Here is a 27,243-nt window from a genome sequence, read left to right as displayed (position 1 = left end):
CAGCTGCGGCAGAAGAGGCGTGACAGGCGGGGCTGGACTGCCGAGAATAGAGAATTAGCGGCCTGCGGCTAGCCGCGCCGAGACAAGGGGCAGTCTGCGACATGTAGAGCTCATGGCCGTTGCTGAACAATCCTCACTTCGTTCTTTTACCATGTCATTTCGGGCGTGCAAACGTTGAAGAGGCACCTCGTGACGAGTGTGCGGCGGATTAGACATACACCCTGGTGCCAACGGCCACGCACGGACTTGCGGAAATCTGGAAACGATACCAGAGCGGTGGATATGCGGCATCGGTTGGGCCGTTGCATGCCGGTGTTGTGTTATGCATTCTTGTTTCCTTTCATTCAATTCGACTTAGTTGTGTGTCTTCGCTGCTTGTCGCCGATGGCCGAAGCCTCGCCGTCGGTAATAATCAGGTCTTCGTAAATGCAGTGTTGATATAGTAGAAACTCAATATTGCCAATAATAAGGGGAACCAAGGATCTAATTGACCCCAAAATAAAGGTAGATCTGTGCAGGGGTTTTCTGGACCAGGCATTCGATCTGCATGCCGTTGAGTAAGTGTGGCTTCGGTTAGGAAAGCCGAGGACTTGGTGAGTGAGGAAACGGGAGCTCGCATGAGAGCTCAGGGGTTGAGATAGACCAAAAAGTCGACAAAATGGTATGGCAATGATTGCTGGCTATTGCCAATCGCTGATGAAACTCTTCGCAAGCTAAGTGACCCATCATAAAATGTGGTAACTGATCCGTAATTATTTCGAGCCCTGGACAACTGTGACTTAGTGTGGCAGAATGCAATTCGCATTGGCATATTAAGACTTGGGTTCCGCTTAGGTGGATGCCAGCGTGAGGTCAAACAGGGGCAGTGTGTCGCGAGGCAGAGCGAACAGAGGGAAAGGAAAAAAAAAAAAAAAAAAAACCTTGTGTAACAAGTCCAATGAGGCTTGTCCTGTCAGCTTGTGCCACTTCATGGATCGATTGTGAACCTCGCCAGGTGGATCGGGGTTGTCAAGTTCAATCATTCGAAAGCCCCATCGTGTGCTGGTCAATATTTAACCTGTAAAGCACAGGGAGCTGGCGGCCGGATACGAGCGTTCGTGACGTGTCTGTGGCAAGATACTACATAGCTTGGTGTGTTGAATGTATCTTGTTCCGTGTTTGCCTGTCGATGGCTGTCTGCTTCCTTCCGCCTCTGGAAAATCGATGAGCCGGCAAATGAGGCGGGTAGGGGGCTGCATACAGTACACTCCTGTAGCTGATTTTGCTGTACAACCTGTACATGCAGCAGACACAGTGACGGCCCGGAGAAATCGCAGATTATCCTAATGCATGCGGATATGTTGTCAAAAGATGGAAAATCAATTGAGTAGCGCGGGCTATCTGTTCAAGATTGACGACGTCAAAAGTGGTTTTGAATCCTGGCGGCGATCGTTGTCTTGGCTTGCGCCTTCCAAGCGAGATGGGAAATCAAGACAGCACGTGACACCAATGAATCAGAGTGGTGGATCTCGTGGATGGCTGGCGCGTTACATAAGCTCACCCTCCAGTTTGTTTCCATACAGGAACTCGACACTGGGACACGGCCAACGCTCGATAACAACAAAATACAAGGAAATAAAAAAGTACAAGAAAAATGCTAAAATAAACGCCAAAAAGCAATTGCCCAATCACCCGCACTGATCTGGCACCCCGTACATGAAAAATTTCAACCAAAATGTCATACGAAGATCTGGCCAGAACCCTCCGCACATATGGCTTTCAACCAGACGCCGATGCCCTGAGGTCCGCCTTCTCTCAAGGACCAGAGGCATCGGAATGGGTGCGCCGCCACCTCATGAGCCCCGAAACCCTTCTCGCTCGCGACGAGCTGGACCAGTACGCCGCGCTGGTTAAATCTGGCGCCGCGGACAGGCTGGCGTCGGAGCTCGAACACGAGGGACGCCAGTCGTCGTCGTCGTCGGCCCCACAGCTGCAGCAGGGGCCTCGCGTCGTCGCTGTGGGGGCTCGCGACGCGGACCTGAGGACCGCCATCGATGAGCTCAACCGCGCCACTGCCGCCGTGACCAGGCAGACTGAGGCGCTGAGGCAGCAGCACGACGCGTTGGAGCGGCTCTTTGCGCAGGACGCACGCGCCGCCGACGCCAGGGCAAAGGCGGCCGCTGGTAGGGCGCGACATGCTGCGGCAGAGAAGAGGCGGCTGGCGGCCGAGGCCGAGGGTCTTGCGCAGACCTTGGGCGGGCGGGTCGTCGACTTCGAGGGCCGGCGGAACCGCGGACAGGGAGGAGGCCTGCAGCAGACGATCGATGGGCTGTTGAGGTCGGACGACAAGCTGCTGGCGAGTCTGCAGAAGCTCGGTTGGGAGCTCAAGGCTGATGATCCGGATGAGCAGGAAGGGGTTGTCAAGGCGAGGGAGACTTGTGCGCGACTGATCAAGTACACGGTCGAGACGCTGCGCACCAAGCTCGACAGGCTGTATTTGGAGGCGCTCGAAGAGGAGGATGGAAAGGTGAGGTCATCCGCAGACTCTCAGCGAAGGCGAGAAGTCCCGAAAGAGGAAATTGAGGAGATGCAAGCCGAGCTGGAGGAGCTGTATACCGAGATTCTCCCCGTAGCCCAGATGTCTGTTGAGCAACAGTTTCTCGAGCCAGCAGTCCAGTCTCTAGCAGGGCGCTCCGCCTCGAACCTTACCCGGTCTGTCGAGGCACTTGACTACGTAAGAAAGAAACTTTTCCAATTTTCTTTTACACGTTTATCTTTCCGCTTATGTTAACAAACAATACCAGATCGACGCCTGTCTTAACTACCTCCTCCACAACATGACGGCGCTCTCGTCACGCGTCGAGGACTACAAGGCCCACGAATCGGCCACCGCCACCCTCCTCAGCGCCGCCAAAGCCGAACTATCCAGCCAAATCACCACCGCAACGCCGTCAAAAGCCCACGGCCGCACGGCAAGCCTACCAGCAGCTGCCTCACCCATCCGGTCCCGCCGCGCCAACACAACAGCAAGCATCCTGAACAGCACCAGCAGCGGCGCAGACCACCAAGACCAAGAGCCCGCACTCCCGACCCTGCTCCGCACCCTCGCCCTCACTCTCCCCGACGATCCCAGCAAAGACGCCGCGGCCCTGTCCGCGGCCCTGCACGACCGCTCCGCCAAGGCGGCCGACATGGCGCGCAACGTGCAGGCGTCGTTCGAGGGCTCCGTCGCCGCGCACGTGGTCGACGCCGCCACCGCCGTGGCCAGCCTGCGCGACAGCGTCCTCGCGGAGACGGCGGCGGCACCGACGGCCGGGGCAGACGGCTCGGTCGTCGCGCTCACGGACCCCGAGACGGAGAGCTTCATCTGGATGCTGCAGCAGGAGGTCGGCAAGGCGCGCGGCCGCCTGGCGGACGTCGAGGCCGACATCAGGGCTCGCGAGGGCGGCGCTGGGAAATCGAGACCCGGCCAGCTTGGCAGGGAGTCAGGCGGGAAGCGGGAGGAGCTCATAAGGCGCTGGGGATCTGCGCGCTGATGGGACGATCCTTGGGGAAAGCGTCGGTGCAGGGACCACGGGGGTGGGTGCTCCGCGCAAAGGCTCCACAGCCAAGCGCTCGGTCTGCCGCTGCCAACAATCATCCCTTCAATTTTCCGACTTGTTTTCTTGTTTTCTTCACAAAACAGGATCGGCGGAAAAGGTGTGTCGACATCAGCCGAACAGTCTGTTCGGCTCGTTTTTAGAGCCCTCCAAGTACCACTCACCTGATCTCGCGCATACATAGACGGCTCTTGCAGCCTTTTGTTACGATCAAGGTATCGGGGTAACCTGTTCTTAGGGTAAAGTACAGTGGGTTGAAGCAACTGAGCGTCTGACTGGGTAACTGGGGTTTTCAATGACTGGGGGTGAAGTTATGATCGTTCTCAAGTAAGTTTTGAGGTTAACTAGAGTTTGATTGCTGCTAAGCAATCCTAGAATCGAATCTATCTACATGGTAATGAGCGTGCCTTATATAGACTATGTTCCGAATGTGATCTCTTTTGAAGGGTCTCTGATCTCAAAGACTCCTCAGAGCCTCCAGAGATCAGGTTGTGATCTTTGAGATCATCCCTTGTCCGTTTGAGATCAGCTGTCTTGGCAGTCACGTGCTGTCACGTGGTTTTGTCTTTACGTAATCCGTGTTCTGCCGGTCGGTGATTCCTCTGGGCGGGTGTCGTCAGGAGGGGTGTGACCCCGCCTGGCCTCCCTGGTACCGGCCCAACTGTCTGGTCGTAACACCTTTCCCCAAGCTAATAAAAAAAATGGGAAAAAAATGTAATAGCAACGGATGACTATGGACAAAATTATTTAGATGATGCAGAGTCCAACTAGGTAGCTAATTTGGTCTTCCAAGCGACAGACGTGTGGTAAAGTTAATTTGCGCAAATAATTGAGCTGAGAAATATCAACTATCGTCACATCAAAAGAGTCACCCCCAAAATAAGAAAGATAAAAATAAGGACGAAGACCAAACAAACAATATCGGAAACCCCCAGATATCCCTTATTTTCTCTTTACCTCACCAACTCCATCTTTTCGCCCAGCTTTGTACACTAACCTGTCCTCTTCGGACCCCGAAACAAAACATCAAACCTTAGGTACTTGTTACCTCATAATGCGTCCAAGCAGCCGAGGGATTGATTGGCATCTGGATGCAGACCCGTGAGGCCCTTTTGCTTGGGGGATCTGCGTTTTCCCCACTCCCGCATAAAGGGTTCCAGGCTTCTTTGCAGGCCGAGACTGTCCATGGCTGTTAGACCCCGCAATCCGTCCGCTGGCTCTGCCAACTCACGCCGGCTCTCAGAACTGTAATGCCATGGTCGGCTCGATAGCATTCCGTATTTGATCTGTAAGAGTTAGAGGAAATGTTAGTATTGATCGTTTGCTAGTCGCATATCGTAGCAGTCTTCGTGAACTTAGCGGTGGATTGCCACGCCTTACCTCGCATGCCACCCAGCGCCTCAAAGGCAGTCCCGTAGTTTTCCAGAGTGCCAAGAATGCTCATTAAACCTTGCTGCAACCTGACGAGCAAGTTACTGACTAGTGGCCCGCCATTGGCCCTATCTGCAGCAATGGCCTCGACGGTTGCTGGGCCCGGGTACGAGTATGGGTATAGCGCCTTGGTCTTCTCATGCACCATGAGCAGGGAGTAGGCGCACTGCATAGCGCAGCAGGCAAATGATGGCATGGTTCGCGGGGCGATGATGGTCGACGTCGGGGACAGGTAGAAGACGGGGCTGTCGCTCGCGTTTCCGTTGCCCACGGCCCCTGGTGTCGCGCCATGGTTGCTCGGGAACGGAGGCAAGGCCGACGGGTTCGGGTACGGCATCCTGTCGAAATCGGCGGCGATGTTGAGGGCAGAACGGAGACAGATCTTTGCGGATTCGTGGCTGCTGAAAGGGCACGTGGTCATGACTGAACCCGGGGTGCTGACACCAACCTCGGATCTAGGGGACGGCACTGATGCTTGCATTGAGCTAGCTGCTGGTGACATGTTGGCCTGGCTGGCGCTGTCGGCGGGCGAGGTAACAGATGTCGTTGAAGGCGTGGGAACCCAGGGACTGCATGAACATGTGTGCCATCGACGAGGTTCCTGGGCATCGTTTGCGTTCTTGGATTTGAGATCGCAGTGTTTTCCGGTAAAGACGGGAAGATCGAAAAATGCACAATAGCGATGGACTTTGATCCTGGCGCTGCTGAGCTTGATGCGCGCCATGCATCTCAAGGTGTGGCCGACCAGCTCCTCCGAGGTGTTGACTGTCGTTGTTGTCATTGGCCGCGTCGCGAAAGCTTCTGACTGTAGGATCAAGGGCTCAAGCGTTGTTTCCAGCTCCTGCATTCGTTGGTATATTCTAGACATGTCTCCATTCTCCTTGAGCGTCTTGTTGAGATCTATTACAAACTGTGTCGCAGATAGAATGGCCTGTTGAGCTTGGACAAAAGCAGGGAAAGCCTGAGGGAACGTTGGTCAGGGCGTCAACAGCGTCAAGATGAGGTGATAATCACAGAGCATACCTCGGGATCCGATAGGATAACTGGGAATTGTGCTGTGAAAGTCGATGCGAACGGCGCAAAGGTTGGCTTCTAAAAATTGACGTTAGTGTTGTGCTTCGCCACGAAAGGCCCCGTTGCTCTACAATAACCGAAATCGGCGCGAGAATAAGGCCGTCTTGGTTTGAGGAAAGCTGTAGATGGTAGCTGGCCCGACCCGAAGCAGTGACGGGATGACTTGGAGGAGCCAACAAAATTTTGAGGAACGTACCGTGTTGCTGACGATCGAACCTTGGCAGATACATATATACTGTAAAGGGCTGGGGTCAGTCGAGGGACAAAGAAAAGCAAGGAAGATCTCCGAGATTGCCGTAACACACCGTCATCCACCAGACTCTCCTCCGAGCTTCTGAATAACGGTCCTCTTCCGTGCAGTTGTGGAGATTGAGGGCCATCGCATCAAAGAATGCCTGGCCTGCGCGACTCTGCATCTTCCTCAGATTTCCTCGTTGTCCATACTCGTAGACACTCAATATATCCAGCGCAACGATATTTTCTAATTCCTGGGGCAAGTCAGGGTGAAAGAGCGATCGGCTCGGCGGAGAAGGTGGCGCATCGTAGGACAAGGCCTCCTGGGGTATCGTGGATGATTCTGGAATCTCGTCCTCCTCCTCGATATGCTCAATAGCGCTTTGCGCCATGAGTTGCGCATACGTTCGTCGGAAGCGCAGCGATTCCGGGGTGGCATGGTTAACATCATTGGCGCATGGTATGAGAGCTAGCACGGCGGAAATGGCAAGCGCTATGGCGGACGTCGGTTCGAAATCGCCCTCAAAGTCTGATGGCTGGTTTTGAAACCGCGCCACTGGATTATCCAGAGGGGTTGTGGTTGGTGGAGGAAGAATGGGGAAGTACGGATGTATGTAAACATAATAGGCATTGAGTCTGGCATTGTGGTCAACAACGGTAGTTCGCCAGTCAGTTGAGTATGAAGACATCATCTGGGACTTACATTGATACGTTGTCCTTGTACGTGCGTACCATCGGCACCGTCGGCACTGGAGGTTGTGGCGACGGGTTTAGGCTGGCTTCATTTGGGATGTAACTGGAGACGTCATTCATGAACAAGCTGTCAAAGATCAAATCACTGTCTGGGTAATAGTCGCCAAGCTGTTTGAGGCCAGCGCCTGGATCGATATAGCGCTCGATGGAGATGGCTATGCCGCGAAAGTCTAATCAGTCGACCGTGCTGCACAAGACAACGAATACAGCCTCGCTTGGGTCGACTTACGCTCCTGAGGTATTTCGGGTACCTCCGGAAGACACTGCTGTTGCACCGCCGATTCGGAATTCTGCTTTGGCTTCTTGCGCACACGGGCGCCGCCACGCTTGCTTGGCATGTAAACGCATTCTCGACCTTTGGACTGACACTATGCGCCCGTCAATCCGTCAGTCCATTAATCAGCAGGGCTTGATTGAAGCATCCGATGGCAAGTTGCCGACGTACACTGGCGCAAGGGCGGCCACCATTGCATCTAGTTCGCGAGGCTCTGCTAAAGGGATATCAGCCACGGCCGAGAGGCACCAAGATGGAAGAGAATATGGAAATGTGCGATTGAGCAGACAAGACGCAATGCTAGATCCCATCACAAGCAAACAGACGGAGGAACACGACCGATATCGATTGGAGTCAATTCGCTCAAGTAGGATCATCCCAAAATAGCGTTACTTACCACGCAAGACAAGCAAGCTTCGCTGGTGGTGTTGCAAACTTCTTGCGAACACCTCCAGGGTGGGCGCCGGGGACTGACCCGGCATCTGGCCCGGACTGGGGCATGGCTTCAGTCATGATTAACAAAGGCCGAGGGGCCGGGGACAATCACCGGAAGTATGCCAAGACAAACGCCGAGGAAATGACGCGAGGAAACCAAAGTAAGTGCGCGATGTCGGCCAGCGTCCGAGATGCGTTAATCTGGGTGTGTGTGTGTGTGTGTGTGTGTGTGCGCGCGCGCCGCTTTCTGGAAAGTGTGCGACTCCCTGTGCGATGCGTCGGAGGCGAGCCGAAGCGGGGCCCCACGGAATGCACCCGCCGTTGGAGCAGCAGCAGACAGCAAAAATCCAGCGGATTGGTCTCGTAAAGCGCCAGTCTAGCGACCAAACAGGCCCATGGGGGTGGTAATCAATCGCCGTGATGCCTTTCAAAGCCCGACCAAAAGGTTGTGAGAAAGGCCAAGAGATGAGAGCCAATGACTTGAAATAAATTTCGAGGGGGAAAAAGAAGCCGCAGGAGGTCCTGGCTTGACTCGGGCTTCGTTTTGACGTGATGTAGGTTCGGGAGGCCACTGCCATGCTAGGATCAGGCGATTCGTGATATCAAAGGGACCCTTGCCCAGCAATGTACTGTGCACAGTCGATTTGTGGTCACAGAAGGTTGTTGACATCACTCACCACTGAGAAGTAAAACGCTCCACGGCGAACAAAAAAAAAAAAAAAAGGTGGAATGAAGCCCAAAACTCAGCTAAGAACCTAGCTAGGGTGGTAGGCAGGTAACTTCTTTTAGGTACCTCAGGTACTAGACCTAGCACTAGGCCTAGATTAGTTCTAGATCTACCTAGCCAAGCAACCTGATTGAAGCTGAGCCAAGCCAGGGAAGATGCCAGGCTCGCCAGTCGAGGTACGAAGTAGCTTACTGATGGCGACTGCGGGGTTCGGCGGCCGATAAAGATTCCGTATCACCTGACCTGGGTGAGGCCATTTCCCCCGGTACCTTACCCTCGTTGGTATCCATCTCTGCTAATGCGGTCGGTGCGCATTGCGTACTGCAGTGGACCAAATCAGGTCCTGATCGCGAACCGAGAACCCACTTAAGCCGGTACTGTGACCTGTGTACACCTCACCTAACCCATCTTCGGATCCAAAGAGAAGAAGGCGATCTGCGCAAGCTACAGTATTTGCATATTTTAGCGCGCTGGCTGCACGTGCCAACTTACTTTGATTGATCTCTGCGATGGTACTAACGTCGTCTACGTCTGGTTAGGACAAAAATACACGCGGATGCTCTCGCCGAAACTGAAATGCCAAGAAAGTCACATCGCCTAGCGGAGAATTTCTCGACCATACCTTACGTAGCTACAAAGTAATTACATAGTACGCCATATCGGTTTGGGTATCCCGTATGTAATGCCGCACACCGGTCAAGCATCTAGACTGCCTCGTCAACAAAGCAACCCACCATGACTAGTTTACATAGTAGTTCTAGAACCATTATGAACATATGTGAAAATTTTGCTCCGGATGGATGAGTCAATGTCTACTATGGTAAGGGGTCAATGCTGTGTCAATCACCAAGTCAATGCTTCGTAATGGGACTGTCAGCAGGCGTCTATTCCATTTAAGCAAGTTTAAGGGCGAAATATATAGTACGTGCGCAAACACAGTTCGGGGGGAAAGCATCAATTCACCACCTATCCTTGCCCATCGCGATAGCCCGGAGGAGACCGAGAATCAGGATGGTTACCGCAACTAATCCTTACCCAATCAGCGTTGCAAAACCCATAAACTTACTATGTAAGCCCGGCAAGTCGGACACTTAATCCACCCGGCACTATAACGCCAATAGCGCCTCGGTTATCGACATCGGTTGGCTTGCCTTCCTTTACAGAGTTCGTCCCAAAGTTTGTTTCGACAACTGTCATTTGAAAGGTAATTGAGCGCCAACAGGAACAAAATACGACATACGCAGTCAATACCGCCAGAAAGTAAGTTTTATCTTTTAAGATTCTCGGATGCGCCGCGAAAAACTGCCTTGCCCCCATCTCTCGATACTTGGGATGTGGGAGATGATGACAGTTCCGCCGGTCCGAGAAGACCTCAGGATCATATACCTGACGGCAAGTCACGTTGCTCAACAATCCAAGAGGCAACGTGCCTGAGTGGTTAAAGGGTATGACTCGAACCCATCACATGATGATGATTAGTAATCATATGACTTCGGTCGCACAGGTTCGAATCCTGTCGTTGTCGAGATAAACATCTCAACCATCTAAGATGGTCGCCTCCTTTTTTTCGTTTTTTTTTCCCGTTAAAGCTCTATTGGGTGTTCAACTCTTTTGTATTTTTAGCAGGCATCAAAAAAGCGCTGACGATTCCAGTAAGACCCGAGGAACCCAACCTACAGTATGCACGCTTGCAACCCACGTTTGGGGAGTGGGGATCCTAATTAACTTAACTGAGACTTGAGCTTAATCTATGACGGAAATAATTACAGTATACCTACTTGCAGCCAGCCTTATTCCTTTTGTATAGTGCTCAGCATATACTTTTTTCCCCTCCGATATGTATAGCTACTCATGGCTTTCCCGCAATCCTGAAAGCAGAGTCATGACAGCGATGATAGCAAATGACCTTGGGCAGAGAAAAGGGTCGCCTAGAAGCTTCGAATTTCTGACATGCATATCATGAGTCCTTTTTTGTTCCCATAATTCCTGATGGATTGCCCAATAAGGCAAGCCTCTCGTGGGATGATAGTTTCTCGTCCCATAACAAGCACCCTGCATGAACTAGCGTCAAATCTTGATTTCTTGTAGGGCTCTAGGCCAGCAAAGAATGTTTCAATTCAGAACTTGACTAAACCGCCAAAAGGTTTCCGCTAAGCCGTATTTGCTAAAATTCCTTCCTCAAAAGCCCGACAATCTTGAGTCTCGCCTTCTCCCCAAGGCTCAAACGGTCGTAGGCAGCGTCTAGATCCTCAAACTGCATAAACGCCAGGGTAGAAAAGAACACCCAGACCTGGGTGAACAAGTCCGCACCCCGAACCCAGTGTACCATGTGCTTGTAATCATCTTTGCGCCTTATCCGCAGCAGTAGCCTGAGAATGGACCGCGCGTAAACGTAGTTCACATCTGCGTTTTCAGTCGGCTCCTTGGCCATTTCCAGGCAGACATCCAGCCCATATGTGCGCAGCGTAGCAACTTCTTTTTCATGGCCAGTATTTGCCCCAACCCCTTGACTGCTGCAGGCGCTGGCTTGAACAGCCTTGCCAAAGAGTTCTTGTAAGGTTTGCAGATCCATGTCAGACTCGACAGCCAGCCCAGGAAGCAGAAATGCAAGAACGACGTGGAGTTCCGGGGCCAGGGTGTCGACAACACCAGCGTGGCCGCCGACAACGGCTCGTGAGATGCAGCAGAACTCTTCTTTGAGCGCCGGCCATTGCAGAAGGGCACCGACGCGGCCCAGTGAAAGCGGCCTTGGGTGGCAGGGGAGCCCAACAGAGGCAGCCAAGAGACGGTGACGCCGTGCTTGGCCAATCTTTGGGCGACACTCGGCTTGGAGGGCCGCGATGATATCGCAGGAACGGTTCGTGGGGAGTTGAGTATAGGTACGCATGGCTATGCTGGACAAAATGTTGCGATATGAAGATGTGTTTCAGAGTACGACTGACAGTTGCTGAAAGAATTCTTGCTATTTCGAGTTGATATTGTGTCAAATCTTCGAAGCCTCTGTCCTCTGGGTACAGTGACGGCATATATCTGGGCCATCACTCCTTGAATACAAATTATACAACACGATTCAAGAGGCCGCTGGAACAAAGAAGATGCGTCTGTGTGACAACTAGATTATGCATGTAACAAAGAAAGACGCTCCACCAGGATTATGGTGGCTTTGCCGCCTTTGTTTTCAGCTGAATGTTCCATGTTAACAATCGACAACGAAAAAAACAAATGGTGGTAAAATCATTTTGCGGTGTTCTCGATTCAGAGATGGCATATTAGTCCCAGAAGCTGGTGGAAGCGCAAGGCAGCCAAGCTAGGCCTGCAAGCCACCGCCTTTGTTTGCCTCTAATGGAAAACCAAACCCGTTGTCTTCCCAAAAGTTAGTACCATCGGCTCCGGGCTTGCGATCCAAGCATCCCGCAAGGTTGAACGGATCGCACAGCGTCACAATAAACGGCCGTTTGTCGCTCCAACCAGGCACCTCAAGCTCAGTCTGCCCATCCTGAGCCAGGTAGATCTTGTTTTTTGACGGCAAGAACTGACCCGGGTGGAAGAGGTTGGAGACAGCGACGGCCAGGAACATGAAGGTCGCCTCAAATACGTAAAAGTACCTCTCGCACAACACGACCGGCGGAGGGTCAAGAGCCTGAGAACCAGAGGAGACGGTGCCCGTGAGATTTTCAAACGCAAAGTTCTCCCCCGTTCTGAATATGGTCCTGGCTGTGATGAAACCCATGCTGAAATACAGCGTGGTGAGAGGGATCGTGACTTTGCGGTTGCGGATCCCACGCTTCAGGCAACGGTGGTGGACAGATCCAGCCAGGGAAACAAAGATGACTGCAAATAAAAGCAGCAGAATCAAGGAAGCCTTCATCAGGGCGTGGCCCTGTGCAACGTACTCCGCTGCCTTCAGGCGTCTTTGAGTTTCCGATCAGCGTGCCAACTATGCTTTGCATAACTCCGAGTGAGTTGAGGACCTCAACTATGCATGAGCAGAAGAGAAATGTCGAGAGTACGCGGCCCGGGTGTATTGGTGAAAGGTATGGAATATATTAGAGAATGCGACCGAGTAGGTGTAAGTTTGCGAGCTCGAGGATTGGACTTTTGATTTTGAGATAAGAAAGAATCAGCCTGGCCTCATCCATAACACCACAGGAGATTCTTGTCAAGAAGGTCGGGTAATACTCACACAGTGGCGTAGATGATGAACAGCGATGCGATAAAAGCATTAGCATGCCTGTAGTTGAATGAACAGAATATTCGCACTGCAAACCCAGAGTGAATAACAAGGTTGAAAGCACTAGCCAGCCCGTGGAGGCCCAGTTCCGGGACCGCTTTGCATATGGAAGCTAGTTTGACGTTATTGAAGGGAATAAATCAAGTAAAGAGAGTAATTATGTGTAGAGTTTGACCTACTGGGCTTGCCAAGTGTGCAAAAAACACAGGATGGCATACGCTGCCGTGAAGAAAGCAGCCGCCCCTGCATTGACACGTAGAATAACAGGCTTTCAGGGGCTGCAGTTTTGTGCACTTAACGTCAGCGTGGATTCAAGGAAGTTGGCATTCTAGAATCTTGAGCTATGTCCTACCTTGATTGCCTTCAGACATGGTGCCAAATTACTTTATAGCGTATACTCAACAAGGATTTGCCAAATAAGTTCTCAAGTCTCAGGAATTATGCTTAGTGAATAGAACATTGACTAAAACGGAGGAATCGACAGAGTGCCTTCAAGACTATATTCGTACTCGAATTGATGTTGCCTTTCTATCTCCATTCCTTGCTCAATTCGCTGCCTATGGACAAGCCATCATTGGCGGGCGACTTACAGCCTCAAGTTCATAGCGCGGATCGGACCGCTACGATATACGGCCCCACCTTGAATGAATACGCGTGTTTCGTATTTCGTAATTTCTTATTTCGTACCAAGCAGAATACCTCCGTATATATACCCGCCAATGTGACGCCGGTGTTGAGGAATGACACAGCCATGTAGAAAATATGCATCCAAATATTACCCCTGTCTTTTCATCACCCCTTGACACAGTTACAGCCTCCATTCGCATGATTCGAGTGAACAAAATCGCGTGAAGAAGCCCTGGAATTACCGCTCCCTAGTGTAGTTTCTTTGAATTAACCCCCCTCATCGACGGGCCTGGAAGGTTTTGTTTTTTTCTTTTTCTTTTCTTCCCAGAAAATTGCATGCTCACAGGTAGGATACCGCATCGCATAATGTTTCGGTTGGGGTATCTGATCACGTGGCAATTTATCGGTCAACCGCGATAGTTCAGGCAACAAATGTTCTTGGTAAAAGACAAACCACAATAGAGAAAGCTTATGCAAATTTCGAATAACGTGGTGCATTCTGCTGTGTTTACTTTTCAAAAAGTACCTGCAAAATCGCACAGCTATGAGCAGGCCGAGACCGAATTATGCAACCATAGCACGTGATTGACAGACTGATGCAACTGTCAAAGCGGCAAAGTGAGCCGAGGGCAAGCGGGGCAGCTGCCAGGTTAGCTTCGGCTTTAGTCGAGGCGCGGGGCAAATTTATGTTGCAAAGGCCAGTTACCAAAGAGGTACCAGTTACGTACTCAGGTTCCATTGGAACGTACATGGCACGATTTTTTTCTTGCCTCCATTTGTATTTTGCCCTGCTTTTTTTCTTACTTTCCCCAGCCTACATTTCTGTGCTAGCCAGTCTAGCCAGCCGGCAAACAAGAGCTGTGAAATACCAACCAATCCCGTCTTTCCCAGAAATCGATTTATCCGACGAAACAAAAGAATCGTATACTGCCCTCAATCGCGCCGCCACACAATCTAAAGAATGGCTGCCAACACCATGGCCGCGCGGGGCGCGCAGAGTGTCACCGAGTCGGCCACCGATCTCATCGGAAACACGCCCTTGGTGCGGCTCAACAAGATTCCACAGTCGCTGGGGATCAAGGCTCAGGTCTTTGGCAAGTTGGAGCTTATGAACACGGGTGGCAGCGTCAAGGACAGAATAGCCTTGCGCATGATTGAGGAGGCCGAGAAGGAAGGCAGAATTAAGCCCGGAGACACACTGATTGAGCCCACGAGTGGCAACACGTAAGTCCAGACCGCTCCCAGCTTGTATTGCTAGCCAACTGCCACAGTGACATGGCGCTAATTACCCATAGCGGTATCGGCTTGGCCCTCGTCGGCGCCGTCAAGGGCTACAAGACCATCATCACGCTTCCCGAGAAGATGTCGGCCGAAAAGGTCTCTGTCCTCAAGGCTCTCGGTGCCACCATCATCCGAACACCCACACAAGCCGCCTGGGACGCTCCCGAATCGCACATCGGCGTGGCAAAACGCCTGCTCAAGGAGATCCCCAACTCGCACATCCTTGACCAGTACTCGAACCCCAACAACCCGCTCGCTCACGAGCACGGCACCGCAGAGGAGATCTGGGCTCAGACCGGCGGAAAGATCACCGCCGTGGTTGCAGGCGCTGGCACGGGTGGTACCATCTCTGGACTCGCCAGGGGACTGAGGAAACACTCAAAGACGGTCAAGGTCATCGCCGCGGATCCCATCGGCAGTATTCTTGCCTTGCCTGAAAGCTTGAATGACAATGGCGTGAACGAGCCGTACAAGGTCGAGGGTATCGGCTACGACTTCATTCCTGACGTTCTGGACCGCGAGTTGGTAGACAAGTGGTACAAGACTGAAGATCGCGAGTCATTCATGTACGCTCGTCGTCTGATCGCTGAGGAGGGCTTGCTTGTCGGAGGTTCATCGGGCTCCGCGATGGCAGCCATGGTTCGAGCCGTCAAGGACTTGAACCTGGGCGAGGACGACGTTGTGGTTGTCGTCCTCCCGGATAGCATCCGCAGCTACCTCTCCAAGTTTGCCGACGATGATTGGCTGGCCGCCAACGACCTCCTCCTTCCCACACCCGACAGCAGCGTGAACGGTGACACGCTCGACAGCCCCGCAGTTGCCGAAGCCCAAGCTCTGCACAAGTCTCGGGCGCGGAGGGCCAGCAACCCCTACGGTGGAGCGACGGTGCGGTCGTTGCGCCTTAAGCCCGTGACATCCGTGCTGGCCGACAGCAAGTGCTCCGAGGCCATTGAGACGATGCGCGACAAGGGCTTTGACCAGCTGCCTGTGGTGCGCGACAACAAGCTCGTTGGGTTGGTTACACTTGGAAACATGCTGAGCTACGTTTCTCGCGGCCGCGTCAAGACCAATAGCCCTGTCAGCGACGTCATGTTTGACTTTGGCCGACTTGACGAGGTTATCACCGATCCTCGCGATGTTGAGGGCGCAGCCAAGATGTCGACCGCACATGGCCGCAAGAAGCGCAACTTTGTCGAGATCACCATGAACACTCCCCTCGACGTGCTCAGCAAGTTCCTCGAGTGGAACAGCGCGGCCATCGTCACTGAGAAGAGCGGCGAAGTGTCCAAGCCTGTGGCTGTTGTCACCAAGGTTGACCTCCTGACCTGGATGATGAAGGAGCTGAAGGCTTAGAGTGCTGGAAGCTCTGAGGTTTTGAGAGACCTTGCCAATGTGGGTGCAGCCGGTGTTTTGACTTGATCTTCTTAGGTGTTTTTTATGTTATTTTCTTACCCGTCCTTTTCATTCCCTCATCTGTTTCTTCTTATAAACTTTATTATCTATTGCACTAGAGGGCGACAAACTTGCAACGAGACACGATTTAACACGGAAGTCATGGAATGTATATCGGCGCATATTGGGAGCTTGGCAGGCATAGATAGATAGGCATCTATAGTAGACTCAACATCTACGAGCGCAATACAATATGAATGGCGACACACGTTTGCGAAAATTGTTTGCTTCCCCTGGGGTTTTTATTAGTTTGATGTAATCTCGATCAGGAGTTATGTACTCTGACAAGTCTCGACGATAAGGTTCAACCGCCCGCAAAACTCAGATTTGATCTGCGATCCACTCCCACCACTTGTCCACACCAGGTCCATCGCCCTCGACGTTACCCGCCAATACATCAACCTCAATGTCAAACTCCCTCATCTGGCTAAATGTGAACTTTTCACTTCCGTACTGCCCAAGCCAGTCGTCACCCTCCTCGGCTCCGCCATCAATATCGTCGGTGCCGACGCCAGAATCCAAAAGGCCCCGGCTCCTTGTCGATCGAATCCTGCCCAGCTCGGCCTCGAGGTTGCTCTTGACAAGCACTGCGGGAAGCGCCGTGAACAGATCCATCTTGTTGGCGGCGATGAGCACAGGCACGCTGTCGGGCGCGCGGCTCGACGTCGTCTTGCCCGTCCGCCTCTGCAGCCTGATGAGCACGTCGTAGAGGAACGCCGCGGCGTCGGCGAGCGCGTCGGGCTCCGAGAGCGCAGCGGCGTCCACCACAAACACGACGGCGCGGATCTTGTCGGCGGTCGCGGCCTCGACGCGCCTCAGGGCCGCGCCGCGGAGCTTGCCGTGACCGGGGGTGTCTTGGACGAGAAAGTTGGAGGCCTCGGCGCCGAGCGCGTCGAGGTCGTCGCGGAAGCTTGTCGCGCGCTGCTTGGCGTCGTCGGACCGGCTCGCCACCGACAGCTCGACGCTGTGGGGCAGCTGCGTCGGGTGCGTGGCGACGCCGCTGCCGCGGCGCTCGAGGAGGGCCAGGAGCGACGTCTTGCCGGCGCCCGAGGGGCCGGCCAGGAGGACCGTCGGCAGGGCAATGTGCTGCGTCGTCCGGGTCAGGATAAAGTGCAGCACGGCCGGGAAGATGACGACGAAGAGGATCCCGCAGATGAGAACCGGGGTCGACGGCGAGTGCGCCTGCTCCAGGAGGAGGCTAAGGAGCTCCTGGACGTTCATTGTGGGCGGTCGTGGGCTGTTTGGGGTTGGCCAACAGTGTCAGGCGGGATGGCGTTTTGCCAGTGCTTCGCGTGAGCGTGAAGAAAAGGCCAGTTTTCGGGAATTTCCGAAGCTTGGCAATGCTGCGACCGATGACAGCACCTCTTTTTCTATTGCGGTCCGTCACTCAATCGACCCCGCGAGACCTAGCCGAATTCAGTGGGTTCGTTGACCGATGCTTCTGTCATTCGTTGGCAGCCGCAATATCTCAGCGTTTGTGAGAATGTGCCATGTGGTAATGCGGTAATTGGCGCAGCCACGAAACCCCGATGTTTTGGAGAAGTAGGTTTCCAAAGTGGCACGAAACGACGCCAAGCGGATTCCACCTCCAAGGGTCCATCGGAAGTGTCTACCCAATCAGAGACGAGCCGTCTCAACTTTTATGGGGAGAAACCCTTGCTACCCCCTTGCTAGTGTAACAGTTGTACCAGCTTTGCCCCCAGCAAACTCTAGCTGGCGTCGTCAGCCTTGCGAGCTTGCCAGCAAATAAACCGATTTTTTAGGTCCAACGTGAACCACACGGGCTGGGCGCGATGTTAACTAAGCAGTAGCTTGGCTTTAGATTCCATCAATTTTAGTTGTTCCCATGCTCGTCAGCATTGTGCGACTTGTTGTTTTCCATAAACACACCCTCTACATACCACATCGCTCGCTCCTTGGACAACCGGTGGTCGGATGACTGGAAGTCACAGCCATTGAACTTAATTGCGACATTCGACCCCTTTTTCCACCGAGTCGACCCGAGTCCGAGTCCGACTCCTTGCGCGAGACAACAACAGCGACGCATCCGAGTGCCATTTAGCGGTGACGATAGACGACGTCAAGACTCATAGAGACCAGAGACGAAATCATCATTTTTTTACTAGACTAGAGTCGCCCGCGACGTGCGAGCGCCAACGACAGACAATATGACACAAAACGGCAGCTCAGTGCCAGGTGCACAACCACCAAGTAAAGCAAGCGCCGCAGAGCCCAAGCTCAACAACGAAATGGAGATGGGGAGCATACCAGGAGGCAAGCCGGCTGAGAACGACATAATGCAGCTCGCGCGGATAGGCGACATACCGGCCATGGAGAAGTTGTTCGAGATGGGCGAGTTCGATGCCACATATTCCGACGACGAAGGCATCACGCCGTTGCATGTACGCTTCCCTCCCCATTGATCTGACCTACAATCAAATCGTGCTTGTGCTGACTATGTCATACTCTATCGTCAAGTGGGCAGCAATCAACAACCAATACGCCATGTGCAAGTTCCTGATAGAAAAGGGCGCGCCGATAAACAAGAAAGGCGGCGATTCGGTAGCGACGCCGCTGCAGTGGGCCGCCCAACGTTGCCATTACTACACGGTGCACCTTCTTCTCCAGCACGGCGCCGACCCGCTGGCCACCGACGCGCAAGGTTACAACACACTACACATCAGCACCTTCAACGGCAACGTCCTGCTGCTGGTGCTGCTTCTGCATCAGGGAATCCCGGTCGATGTCGCCGACTCCTACGGCCACACGGGCCTCATGTGGTCCGCCTACAAGGGCTTTCCCGCCTGCGTGGACGTCTTCCTTCGATGGGGCGCCTCGGTGCACGCTCGCGACGAACAGGGCTTCACAGCGCTGCACTGGGCCCTCGTCAAGGGCAGCCCTGGGTGCGTACAGAAGATCGTTGAGTACGGCGCCGACCGTTTTGCCAAGACCGAGACGGGCAAGACCCCGGCAATCACGGCGCAGGAGCTCAACACCACGGTGGCGTGGCGGCGCGCCCTGCGCGAGTGCGGATACGACGAGGATGGGAACGCCATCACGCCCCAGTGGCCTGGCGCTTCGTACCTCCTCAAGGACAAGAAGGGCTTTGTGAACAAATTCCTGTTCCTGTGGCCTTTCCTGTTGGTTTGGATGATGTTCCATATCCTGGCGGCGATGCCTATATATTTTGCCATAATCGTGGGTGCGGTCGTGGTCTTTGCAGTTCAATGGGTCGCGCAGAACGTACTGCAGCATGCGCCATCTGAAATGCGGTCATTTCAACGAACAGTGAGTCCAACAATACCGTAGTCACTTTGTTTGCTCTCAGCGGTATGACTACCTTACTGACCCAATTCGCTCCCCTACTTTTTTAGCCTTGGTTGGCAGGCATATTTGCTGCGTCCCTCTTTTGGACAAGTTGGAACTGGCTGTTCACACTAATGCCGTCAACGACGCTCTATGCTGGTGAGTAACCCGATCCTCTTGCAAGCGCAGCCTGGAAATCAAAGTTTTGACACAATTAATCTTAGCTCCTGACCAAACAATGTACTTTCTCAACTTTATGTTTCTCGTCTTTGCGTCCTTGACCGCGTTCTTCTACACCTCGTGCATGATGGACGACCCTGGATTCGTGCCCAAGATGAACGGCATTGCGGAGCAAAAGGCCGTCATCGATGAGCTGATTGGGTTGTGGAAGTTTGACGAGGCCAACTTTTGTGTTACGTGCATGATCAGGACACCTCTGAGAAGCAAGCACTGCAGGAGGTGTCAACGCTGTGTGGCCAAGCATGACCAGTAAGTGCCGGTCCACAGCTAAAATTCAAGAAAGACACCACCAGGAAGATCTCTTTGCTGACCAATCTCAATCCCACAGCCATTGCCCCTGGGTTTACAACTGCATCGGCAACAACAACCATCGTCAATTCTTCCTGTACTTGATAACGATGTCATTCGCTATCATTACATTTGACTTTATCTTGTATCAATGTAAGATATCATCATTGCTGTCTTTTCGCGTCAATGCAAATTATTGACTGTTACGGCTCAGATCTCACAACCGTCTCCAAGAACGCATCCGACCAATGCAACATCCTGGCACCATCTTTATGCAAAGTCATCAACGCAGACGCATTCACACTCATCGTCGGCATCTGGGCAACTTTGCAACTGACATGGGTGAGCATGCTCATGTTTGTGCAGTTCCTCCAGGTCTCCCGCGCCATGACAACATACGAGAACATGTTTGGCATCGACCACCGCAGCAGCGGTGTAGCAGCGCTCAACTCGGCATTTACGTCCACGGGGGCTCCCCTGGACCCCACCACTGGAGTGCCTCCTACCGGCAGCACCGGAGCGCCCGCCACAGCGGAAAGTGGGCACGCCCACAGTCACAAGCACAAGCACGGCGGCTGCCTCAAGCAGTGGGGACGCATGCTTGGCGTGGACGCTTTCATCGAGACGGCGACGGGCCGCGGCGCAGCAGCCGGCGGCGACAACAAGAAGAAGCGACGCAAGAACCCTTACTCCCGCGGTTGCGCCACCAACTGCCGCGACTTTTGGTGTGATCCGGCGCCGGTCTTTGGGCGTCGCGAGACGGGTGCGGGTATGCTGGGCGGACAAGTGGTCAACTGGACCCAAGTGTACGAAAGTCCCGCGGGGATGCAGTCAACAGTCGGGGGCAGGAGAAGAGGTGGCTATGAGGCGGTCGCCGGTGAGGAGGTTTGAGTGTGCACTCGCGCGGCGCCTAGATACTAATGATGACGTATGGTTACGTCTGCGGATGAGCTGAATTTGGACGCGTTTAATGTGCTACTTATGGTGTTTGGGGAATACGCGGTTGATGCATTGTCAAGTATAGACTAGAGGTTGTCTGGGTTGGCAGCGCGCGTTGTTGTGATTCTAGGTTCGAGCTTGGAAAGACGTACATTATAAAGTCTCGAGATTCGAGATGTCTTGAGCGTTTTTGTTGGACCTTTAAGTATGGGCTTCTGTGATGAAGACTTGATGTTCATGTCCTCACGGCGCAGTTGTCAAGGCGGTTGGTTGATACATGACCGTTTTTTTTTTTTTTTTAGATCGTCTTTCCATGAGGTAAGGGTACTTGTGGCATAATATCACATTTCTACCTACCTCCCTAGGTACCGGTAGATAGATATCTTAGATTAGGTGACTCATCTGCCCAGACTCTTTTCACACTAGATTTGGTCTAGTTCTAGTCCAGAGCTGGATCATTACCTATTCTAGCAATCTACCCGGGTATGATCGGCCATTAAACACATCCTTCAACTGACAGCTTCACCGAAATCTTGACCCCACCATAGAGGCTTAAAATATTGTCAGCAAATCAGAGTATTAGTTTTTGAACGAGTCGCTGATGATTACATTCGATTTTCACTTTTAAAGTTGGCTATACTGTATCTGACCTTCTGCATCGCCTCTTGATGACCCCACCGCCTTCTCGATCGGGGGGCGCTACTTGGATGTTGCGACTAGAGCATCTCCAGCATCTCCGATGCATTTGGGCTGCTAACTGTTTGTGGAAGTCTGAGCTGGGTCTTGATGGCTGACTAAGATAACAAGACTAGATCTAGTGGAATTCCGAGAGTTTCTAGCCACGATATATCAGAGGACACGACTGACCTTGATGAAGGTATTAGAGGTGATTTATTTTCCCCTTACGGAAGACAAAAAGAAAAGTTAAAGATGAGATATCCCTGCATGCAGGTGGTTGTGCATTCCTAGCCCGGTCCCCCGCTTGTCACGCCACAAGGGCAACTTGCCATGCATGCGAACCTCTACTCGCTTCCCGTGAGCGCTCGTCCGAGACGCATCAATGACGGAGACATACGCGTCCACTAAGGACACGAGAAAGCCTCCGAAAACGTATCTGGAAACTAGTTTGGAGATGAACCGTGACATGAATCGAATGGGGAGGCGACATCTGGGGTGGGCAGGCAAGATTGGTTCGTCTCCAAAGAAAAAGAAAAAAAAAAGAGAGAGAAAAAGAAAAAAAGGAAACTAAAAAAGAATAACAATCAACCGATTAAACCCAACACAAGGCAAGTCGTTTTGAATTTCGGCTAGTACGTGCGGAGATGACTGACACGCGTTTCTATCCTCCCGTCAAGGGTCGGTTTTGTTTCCCTTTTCCCTATTCCTTCTTTAATTCTTTGTTCTTCCTTTTATTTTTTTGGTTCCGCCAGTCGATTAAAATGTCAGACGAGGAACTTTTCCATGCAGAGCCGAACGGACGGGTTTCCAAAGCCTCTTCCATGTATGCCCCGTATGCGTTGATCGGATGTACAAGAAGAAACGTGCCTTTTTTGTTACCCTTTTCTCTTTTTTTCCTTCCCTTTTTTGTTCTTTCTTCCTTTTTTTCTTCTTCCTTTTCTACATTACCCCTCCCCTTCCATCCTTCTTCGTCTTGGGCGCTTGGCAGAGGGGTACTTTTGCTTATTTTCGGCGAGATGACTGACTCGACCAACAAGAGCAAACGTGGGCAAGCCATGATCGTCTGATATTGGTTTAAGCCCACGCGAGCAAAAAAAAAAAAAAAAAAAAAAAAAAAAAATAGAACAACTGGATGAGCTGCAGAGGAAGAAGGGCTTTACAGTACACTCGAACGCATATGCTAGCCCCCCAGTTCCTGCACCTTCCCCCCCACGCTCCCCGTGCAAAGAAAAAGAAAAAGAAAAAAGCAAAACGATTCGAAAAGAAAAAAAGGAAATGGCCTGAGGAATCTGTGCAAGTCGGGATGGAAAGCCTAATCCTACAGTGGAATATGCACCCTTGAAACTCTGTGGTCTGGTTCTGCTCATTTATTTTCTTGTGCTTGAACTTTTGTCCAACGATCGGTCGGAAAATTACGGTGCCTGTTGCGACTGACGTCTTAGTTTTTGTCTCGAATTGTTGGATAAACGTTTGGATATTTTATTTCCCTCGTCTACTTTTCTATTCTTTTCTTTTTGTCTTCTCTCATACCCCTCCATATTTAGGTGAATAGTTAACTCCATACGCTCCGATCCTGGCTCGCTTCTCCCATGTGACACTTGAATTCGTTTCCCAAGAGAATTACCTTTTCCATATTTTAGCTATTTCCATGGGCAATAAATAGCTCAGGCAATTTTCTTTTCTGCCTTTTCCCCCCCTCTTTTGCAAAACCATCGCTTGTCCCGTCCCCGGTGATGCAGCTGGTTTTGAACTCTGCCCTGAAGCGACCACGGGCGCGATTGGGCTTCGGGGTAACGACATCCCGTCCCTGGTCGACGAATCGGCCGCAAAGATAATCGAGAGGGCGAGGAGGAGCCCCCCGCCAAAGGGGCGGAGGAGACAAGAAGAAGAATAACACAAAGTGTCACGACTATGATCTGGCATGACAGGGAGAGCATAGGCACGCTACTGCCGCGGTCGGCGCGCCGCAAATCCAGACGACACACCGCCGCAACCACGCCGCAGCACGACGATGAAGAAGACCGTGTGTGGCCGCCATTGACACCAGAAGACCAAAAACCCCACAGCACAGACCTGCTCATATCCCGCATCGGCAGAGCCCTCTGCCCGCACCTCCAGCGTCGAAGCCCAAAGCAGAAGCAGAAGCAGAAGCAAAAGCCAAAAGCAAAGCCAAAAGCAAAGCCAAAGCCAAAGCAAAAGTCAAAGCCAAAGCCAAAGCCTAAGCCAAACTCCCTTCCCATCGACGACGTCCCGAGACTCCGTTTCGACGACTGCCACCACGAGGTCCACATATCCGGCGGCGGTGGCGGCGGCAGTGCCCGCGGCGCACTATCAACACAGCTGCCGGCCCAAATACCAGCGACACGCCCGACCCCGCAGCTTCAACCCGCGGCCCGCCAACGACGCACCAGCCTGTTGGCGCGGGCCAGGACGTCGTGCCTGGAGAAGCTGGACGACGCGCGGCTCGCGCGGCGGTGCTGCTGCATGCGGGTCGCCGGGCGGCTGGGGTGCAGGGGCGGCGGCATGTCGCGGCTGAGGGCCTCGACGACGTCGTGCTGCTCCACCACGCCCTGGAGCAGCTCCACAAACGTGGGCGTGTCCGAGGCCGTCCGCAGCGGCGGCGGCGGCGGGTGGGCGCTGGAGATATACTTTGCCATGGAGTTCGAGGTCCAGTCCGAACCTCGACCTGATCCCACCTCCCAGGCGCAGGCTTCCAGTCGGCTGCCGGGCATGAGCTCGGTGGGGTGCAGGGCGGCTCCGTGAAAAGGCATGTGAAAAAAAAGGGGGGGGGCAAGGTAATTGAAGACTATACCCTTTTCCTTATTTGTATTTTTTTTATTGGCTTCTTTTTATTTCCCCCATTCTCCATTGTTTCCTTTTCTCCAACTGTCTGCTACTTTGTTTGTGCTGCATTTGGGCGCACTCGGCAGTTGGCATTTTGGCATTTAGCGAGTGTGTTGATGAGCCCGTTTGCGTACCCCGTGTATGTTCGGACGATGATTTTGAATTTTCTTTTTTTGTAACGTTAAAGCAAAGAGCCCAGAATGGGATCGGCGGGTGGAAGAGGACCCCGGTAAGAATAATTTGGGCAACCGGACTGGAGTGGCCGAGGTATACAGTGCAAAAGTCAGACTAGAACTAATGCATTGGCGGCTGTCACATGGGGTGTGTGATAATAACACCTTGGCCCCACGGGAGAAGTATAGAATTTTGATAGACGACATGGATGGGATAAATATTGATTAGAGGAATCTGATCCTGGAAAGGAAATCATAAACAAGACATCACGCTGTGCCAACACAAATGCAATAGCCCGTCCATATGTTCGAGGCTTTGAGCAGTTGTTCTGTTTATGCTCAGCAGTACTCGACAGGTCACCAGTATAAATTCAAACCAGGCTCTCGAGGGAAGTAAAGGGTCGAAAAAAGCACTTACACCAACTTCTGAATTCCATGAATGTCTTAGAGGTGGAATCACATGTCAGAAAACCTATATGACAAAAGAATTGTGGAAACGAGGCACTCGCACAAGACTTATAGCTGCTCCAAGGTGAACCTGCCATTGAATATCTCCACAATATCGTCACAGTACTCGCCGGACTGGACGAGACAATAATCATTACCTGTCAAAAAACGATTAGCCGGCAAATAAAAGAGCAACACAAGTATCATGGTATCCGAACTGGATGAACTTGGCGTCCATGGTGGGTAAAGCGCCAGATTCAAGCTCTCAACCCCTGCAAATGTTGTCGACCCGCTGAAATCTGGATATAAGTGGCAAGAGACGTGACTTGCCGCATTCAGCCGACAGAATATGTGAATTTGTAGGGCTCAACTAGGCACCTTGGTCATCTTATTCGTCGTCGTCGCTATCCCTCTCATCGTTTTCTTCGTCGTCTTCATCGTCTTCTATGCCCAGCCGTTTTCTCTTCTCTGCCCTCATAGTCTTGGCCAATCTCTTTTGCCTCCGCTTCACTCCCCTTTCGGCACCCTGGCGATCGAACTCTGCCATGCGTTGTCGATGCTCCTCCTCTTCTGCAGCCTCCTTCTTGACGGCTTCTCCATCCTCCTTTGCAACCGTCTCCCGCTCCTTTTGCACAAGCCTCTGGAGTTCAGAGTTCTCCTCATCCGTGAGCGACTGAAGCATCTCGGCTAGTTGAGCCTCCATCTGTGCCCGAATCCGCTCCTTGTGGACCAGCCACGCTGCCCGCACCTCTGCCTGCTGCTTTGCAACGACGTCGTTGGGCGGAGGCTTGAAAAAGGCCCGTGGATCATCGGTACAGTGCTCGGGCGGGCGCTGGTCCTTGGGTAAGCCCTGTCTCCTGCGGCTCTCCTCGCCTACCCGTTCGAGTAGGTTGAAGTCGTCCTTGTCGCTTTTCCAGACCCAGAGTCGGGCCATCGAGTACGGGTCCGAGTGATAGTACCCGACATCCCGATTTCGCATCATCGTCAAAAAAGCCAAGCATCCTCCACCATTCATGGGTCAGACCCACCTTTGTTAGCGATTCACACCCAAACACACCAATAAGCTTAACAGCTGAAGAATTTTCGCCCTCCGGGCGCCGGTCGTCATGGCCTCACCAGAGGTCTCAAACCGCCGCGCGCGCCCGCAGAGCACGCCGCAGGCTTTGCCGCAGGGCCAGGCCGAGTCAGGACACGTATCTCTCGACACGCGCACCGCTAACGCGCCTGAGCCGGCTGGCCGCGGAAGGTACTCCAGCCTCCCGGCCCTGGCCATCAAAACACTGCAGCAGGAGTTGGAAAACGTGGAAACAGTCGGCAGCTGGCTCGAAGAGGTCTTTGCAGCCAAGCTCGAAAGTTTACAGGCCCCGGAGGACGCCGCGCTTAGGAGAATTGTTCTTGAACTTGACGACGTGATCAGCGGCTGGTTCCTCAGTCGCACCCTCCCTGAAAAAGAGCGTTCGCGCTCCCCGTCGCGTTCGCCGACCAGTTCCAGCGAAAGGCGCAGCATTTTAATTACGAGGACGGGCACGGCGTCGTCGGCCTCTAAAGGCAGAGGCACGCCCACTAACAAATCGGTCACATGGGCCGAGCGAGCCGCCACGCCACCAGCGGCGGCCCCAACGCGAATTTTAACCCCGGCCACGCGCTCGTACCCGATACGTACGACGCCCGGCAATGCACCTGACAGCTCCGCAACTCCCTCCCAATCGGGCCGGGACCGCTCCCAAGCCCCGAAACGTTTGACAGAACAGCCGTCCAACCGCATCCTGATCCGCGTAAATGACAAATTGCGGATGGTGACGAGGGAGCCATACGCGGTAACGACCAAATTGGCCGAGTTGGTCTCGGTGCCACACAGTGAAATCCCAAACGCCAAGCGTACCCCCACGGGCTGGGGTGTTACGGTGGCCTCTGAGGAAACACGGCAAAAACTCCTCAACCCCAGCGCGGTCAAGGCCATTATGGACGCATTGGACGCGCGGGAAGTCACTGTCCCGACAACCTGGCACACATACGCCGTTTCTGGAGTGCCCCGAACGCTCAATTGCCTGGACGGAAGAAAGGACGTACATGAGGTAATCCAGGAGGAGATTACCGTGGCAGCAGGCCAGCAGCCAGTCAACTGGCATATTTCCAAACATGGTTACGACCCACATACGGCTGAGGGCACGTGGATAGTGTCCTTCCTTCAACCCGTAAAGCCCTTTCAGCTTTTTGGAGTGTCGAGACGT

At 53.0% G+C, this 27,243-nt stretch overlaps 9 protein-coding genes and 1 non-coding gene across 10 annotated transcripts; 5 read left to right on the top strand and 5 right to left on the bottom strand.

Annotated features, from left to right (window-relative positions):
- Nucleotides 1-1,532: 1,532 nt before the first annotated feature.
- Nucleotides 1,533-4,003, top strand: MGG_07387 (uncharacterized protein). The gene is made up of 2 exons (XM_003711216.1): nucleotides 1,533-2,713; nucleotides 2,784-4,003. Exons 1-2 carry the CDS (start codon nucleotides 1,715-1,717, stop codon nucleotides 3,513-3,515), a joined length of 1,731 nt encoding a protein of 576 aa, XP_003711264.1. The 5' UTR covers nucleotides 1,533-1,714; the 3' UTR covers nucleotides 3,516-4,003.
- A 248-nt stretch (nucleotides 4,004-4,251) lies between these two features.
- MGG_07386 (C6 zinc finger domain-containing protein) lies at nucleotides 4,252-8,010 on the bottom strand. Its single transcript, XM_003711215.1, has 9 exons — nucleotides 7,742-8,010; nucleotides 7,516-7,561; nucleotides 7,300-7,438; nucleotides 7,021-7,225; nucleotides 6,389-6,953; nucleotides 6,280-6,318; nucleotides 6,033-6,101; nucleotides 4,959-5,970; nucleotides 4,252-4,864 (listed from the first exon to the last, which is right to left on the bottom strand). Exons 1-9 carry the CDS (start codon nucleotides 7,855-7,857, stop codon nucleotides 4,818-4,820), a joined length of 2,238 nt encoding a protein of 745 aa, XP_003711263.1. The 5' UTR covers nucleotides 7,858-8,010; the 3' UTR covers nucleotides 4,252-4,817.
- A 1,916-nt stretch (nucleotides 8,011-9,926) lies between these two features.
- MGG_20119 lies at nucleotides 9,927-10,031 on the top strand. Its single transcript has one exon. It is a non-coding gene; the product is annotated as a tRNA-Ser (tRNA).
- Nucleotides 10,032-10,670: 639 nt separating this feature from the next.
- MGG_15194 (uncharacterized protein) lies at nucleotides 10,671-11,393 on the bottom strand (the record flags this gene model as incomplete). The annotated part of the gene is made up of 1 exon (XM_003711214.1): nucleotides 10,671-11,393. One exon carries the CDS (start codon nucleotides 11,391-11,393, stop codon nucleotides 10,671-10,673), a length of 723 nt encoding a protein of 240 aa, XP_003711262.1.
- Nucleotides 11,394-11,813: 420 nt separating this feature from the next.
- MGG_15193 (uncharacterized protein) lies at nucleotides 11,814-13,108 on the bottom strand (the record flags this gene model as incomplete). The annotated part of the gene is made up of 4 exons (XM_003711213.1): nucleotides 11,814-12,417; nucleotides 12,690-12,834; nucleotides 12,956-13,015; nucleotides 13,090-13,108. The coding sequence occupies 4 exons, from the start codon at nucleotides 13,106-13,108 to the stop codon at nucleotides 11,814-11,816; spliced, it is 828 nt and encodes a 275-aa protein (XP_003711261.1).
- A 937-nt stretch (nucleotides 13,109-14,045) lies between these two features.
- MGG_07384 (cystathionine beta-synthase) lies at nucleotides 14,046-16,251 on the top strand. Its single transcript, XM_003711212.1, has 2 exons — nucleotides 14,046-14,588; nucleotides 14,660-16,251. Exons 1-2 carry the CDS (start codon nucleotides 14,326-14,328, stop codon nucleotides 15,996-15,998), a joined length of 1,602 nt encoding a protein of 533 aa, XP_003711260.1. The 5' UTR covers nucleotides 14,046-14,325; the 3' UTR covers nucleotides 15,999-16,251.
- A 56-nt stretch (nucleotides 16,252-16,307) lies between these two features.
- On the bottom strand, nucleotides 16,308-17,618 carry MGG_07383 (uncharacterized protein). The gene has a single exon (XM_003711211.1). The coding sequence runs from the start codon at nucleotides 17,316-17,318 to the stop codon at nucleotides 16,419-16,421; it is 900 nt and encodes a 299-aa protein (XP_003711259.1). The 5' UTR covers nucleotides 17,319-17,618; the 3' UTR covers nucleotides 16,308-16,418.
- Nucleotides 17,619-17,840: 222 nt separating this feature from the next.
- Nucleotides 17,841-21,408, top strand: MGG_07382 (palmitoyltransferase AKR1). The gene is made up of 6 exons (XM_003711210.1): nucleotides 17,841-18,499; nucleotides 18,576-19,385; nucleotides 19,472-19,562; nucleotides 19,628-19,892; nucleotides 19,972-20,084; nucleotides 20,146-21,408. Exons 1-6 carry the CDS (start codon nucleotides 18,266-18,268, stop codon nucleotides 20,820-20,822), a joined length of 2,190 nt encoding a protein of 729 aa, XP_003711258.1. The 5' UTR covers nucleotides 17,841-18,265; the 3' UTR covers nucleotides 20,823-21,408.
- Nucleotides 21,409-23,459: 2,051 nt separating this feature from the next.
- MGG_16607 (uncharacterized protein) lies at nucleotides 23,460-24,311 on the top strand (the record flags this gene model as incomplete). Its single annotated transcript, XM_003711209.1, has 1 exon — nucleotides 23,460-24,311. One exon carries the CDS (start codon nucleotides 23,460-23,462, stop codon nucleotides 24,309-24,311), a length of 852 nt encoding a protein of 283 aa, XP_003711257.1.
- A 1,064-nt stretch (nucleotides 24,312-25,375) lies between these two features.
- Nucleotides 25,376-25,991, bottom strand: MGG_13365 (uncharacterized protein; the record flags this gene model as incomplete). Its single annotated transcript, XM_003711208.1, has 1 exon — nucleotides 25,376-25,991. One exon carries the CDS (start codon nucleotides 25,989-25,991, stop codon nucleotides 25,401-25,403), a length of 591 nt encoding a protein of 196 aa, XP_003711256.1. The 3' UTR covers nucleotides 25,376-25,400.
- Between the last annotated feature and the right edge of the window lie 1,252 nt (nucleotides 25,992-27,243).

The sequence above is a fragment of the Pyricularia oryzae genome, chromosome 3 (genome assembly GCF_000002495.2).
Source record: "Pyricularia oryzae 70-15 chromosome 3, whole genome shotgun sequence".
Lineage (NCBI taxonomy): Eukaryota > Fungi > Ascomycota > Sordariomycetes > Magnaporthales > Pyriculariaceae > Pyricularia > Pyricularia oryzae.
Note: the sequence above shows the minus strand (reverse complement) of the source record. Positions and strands in the feature narration are given on the sequence as shown.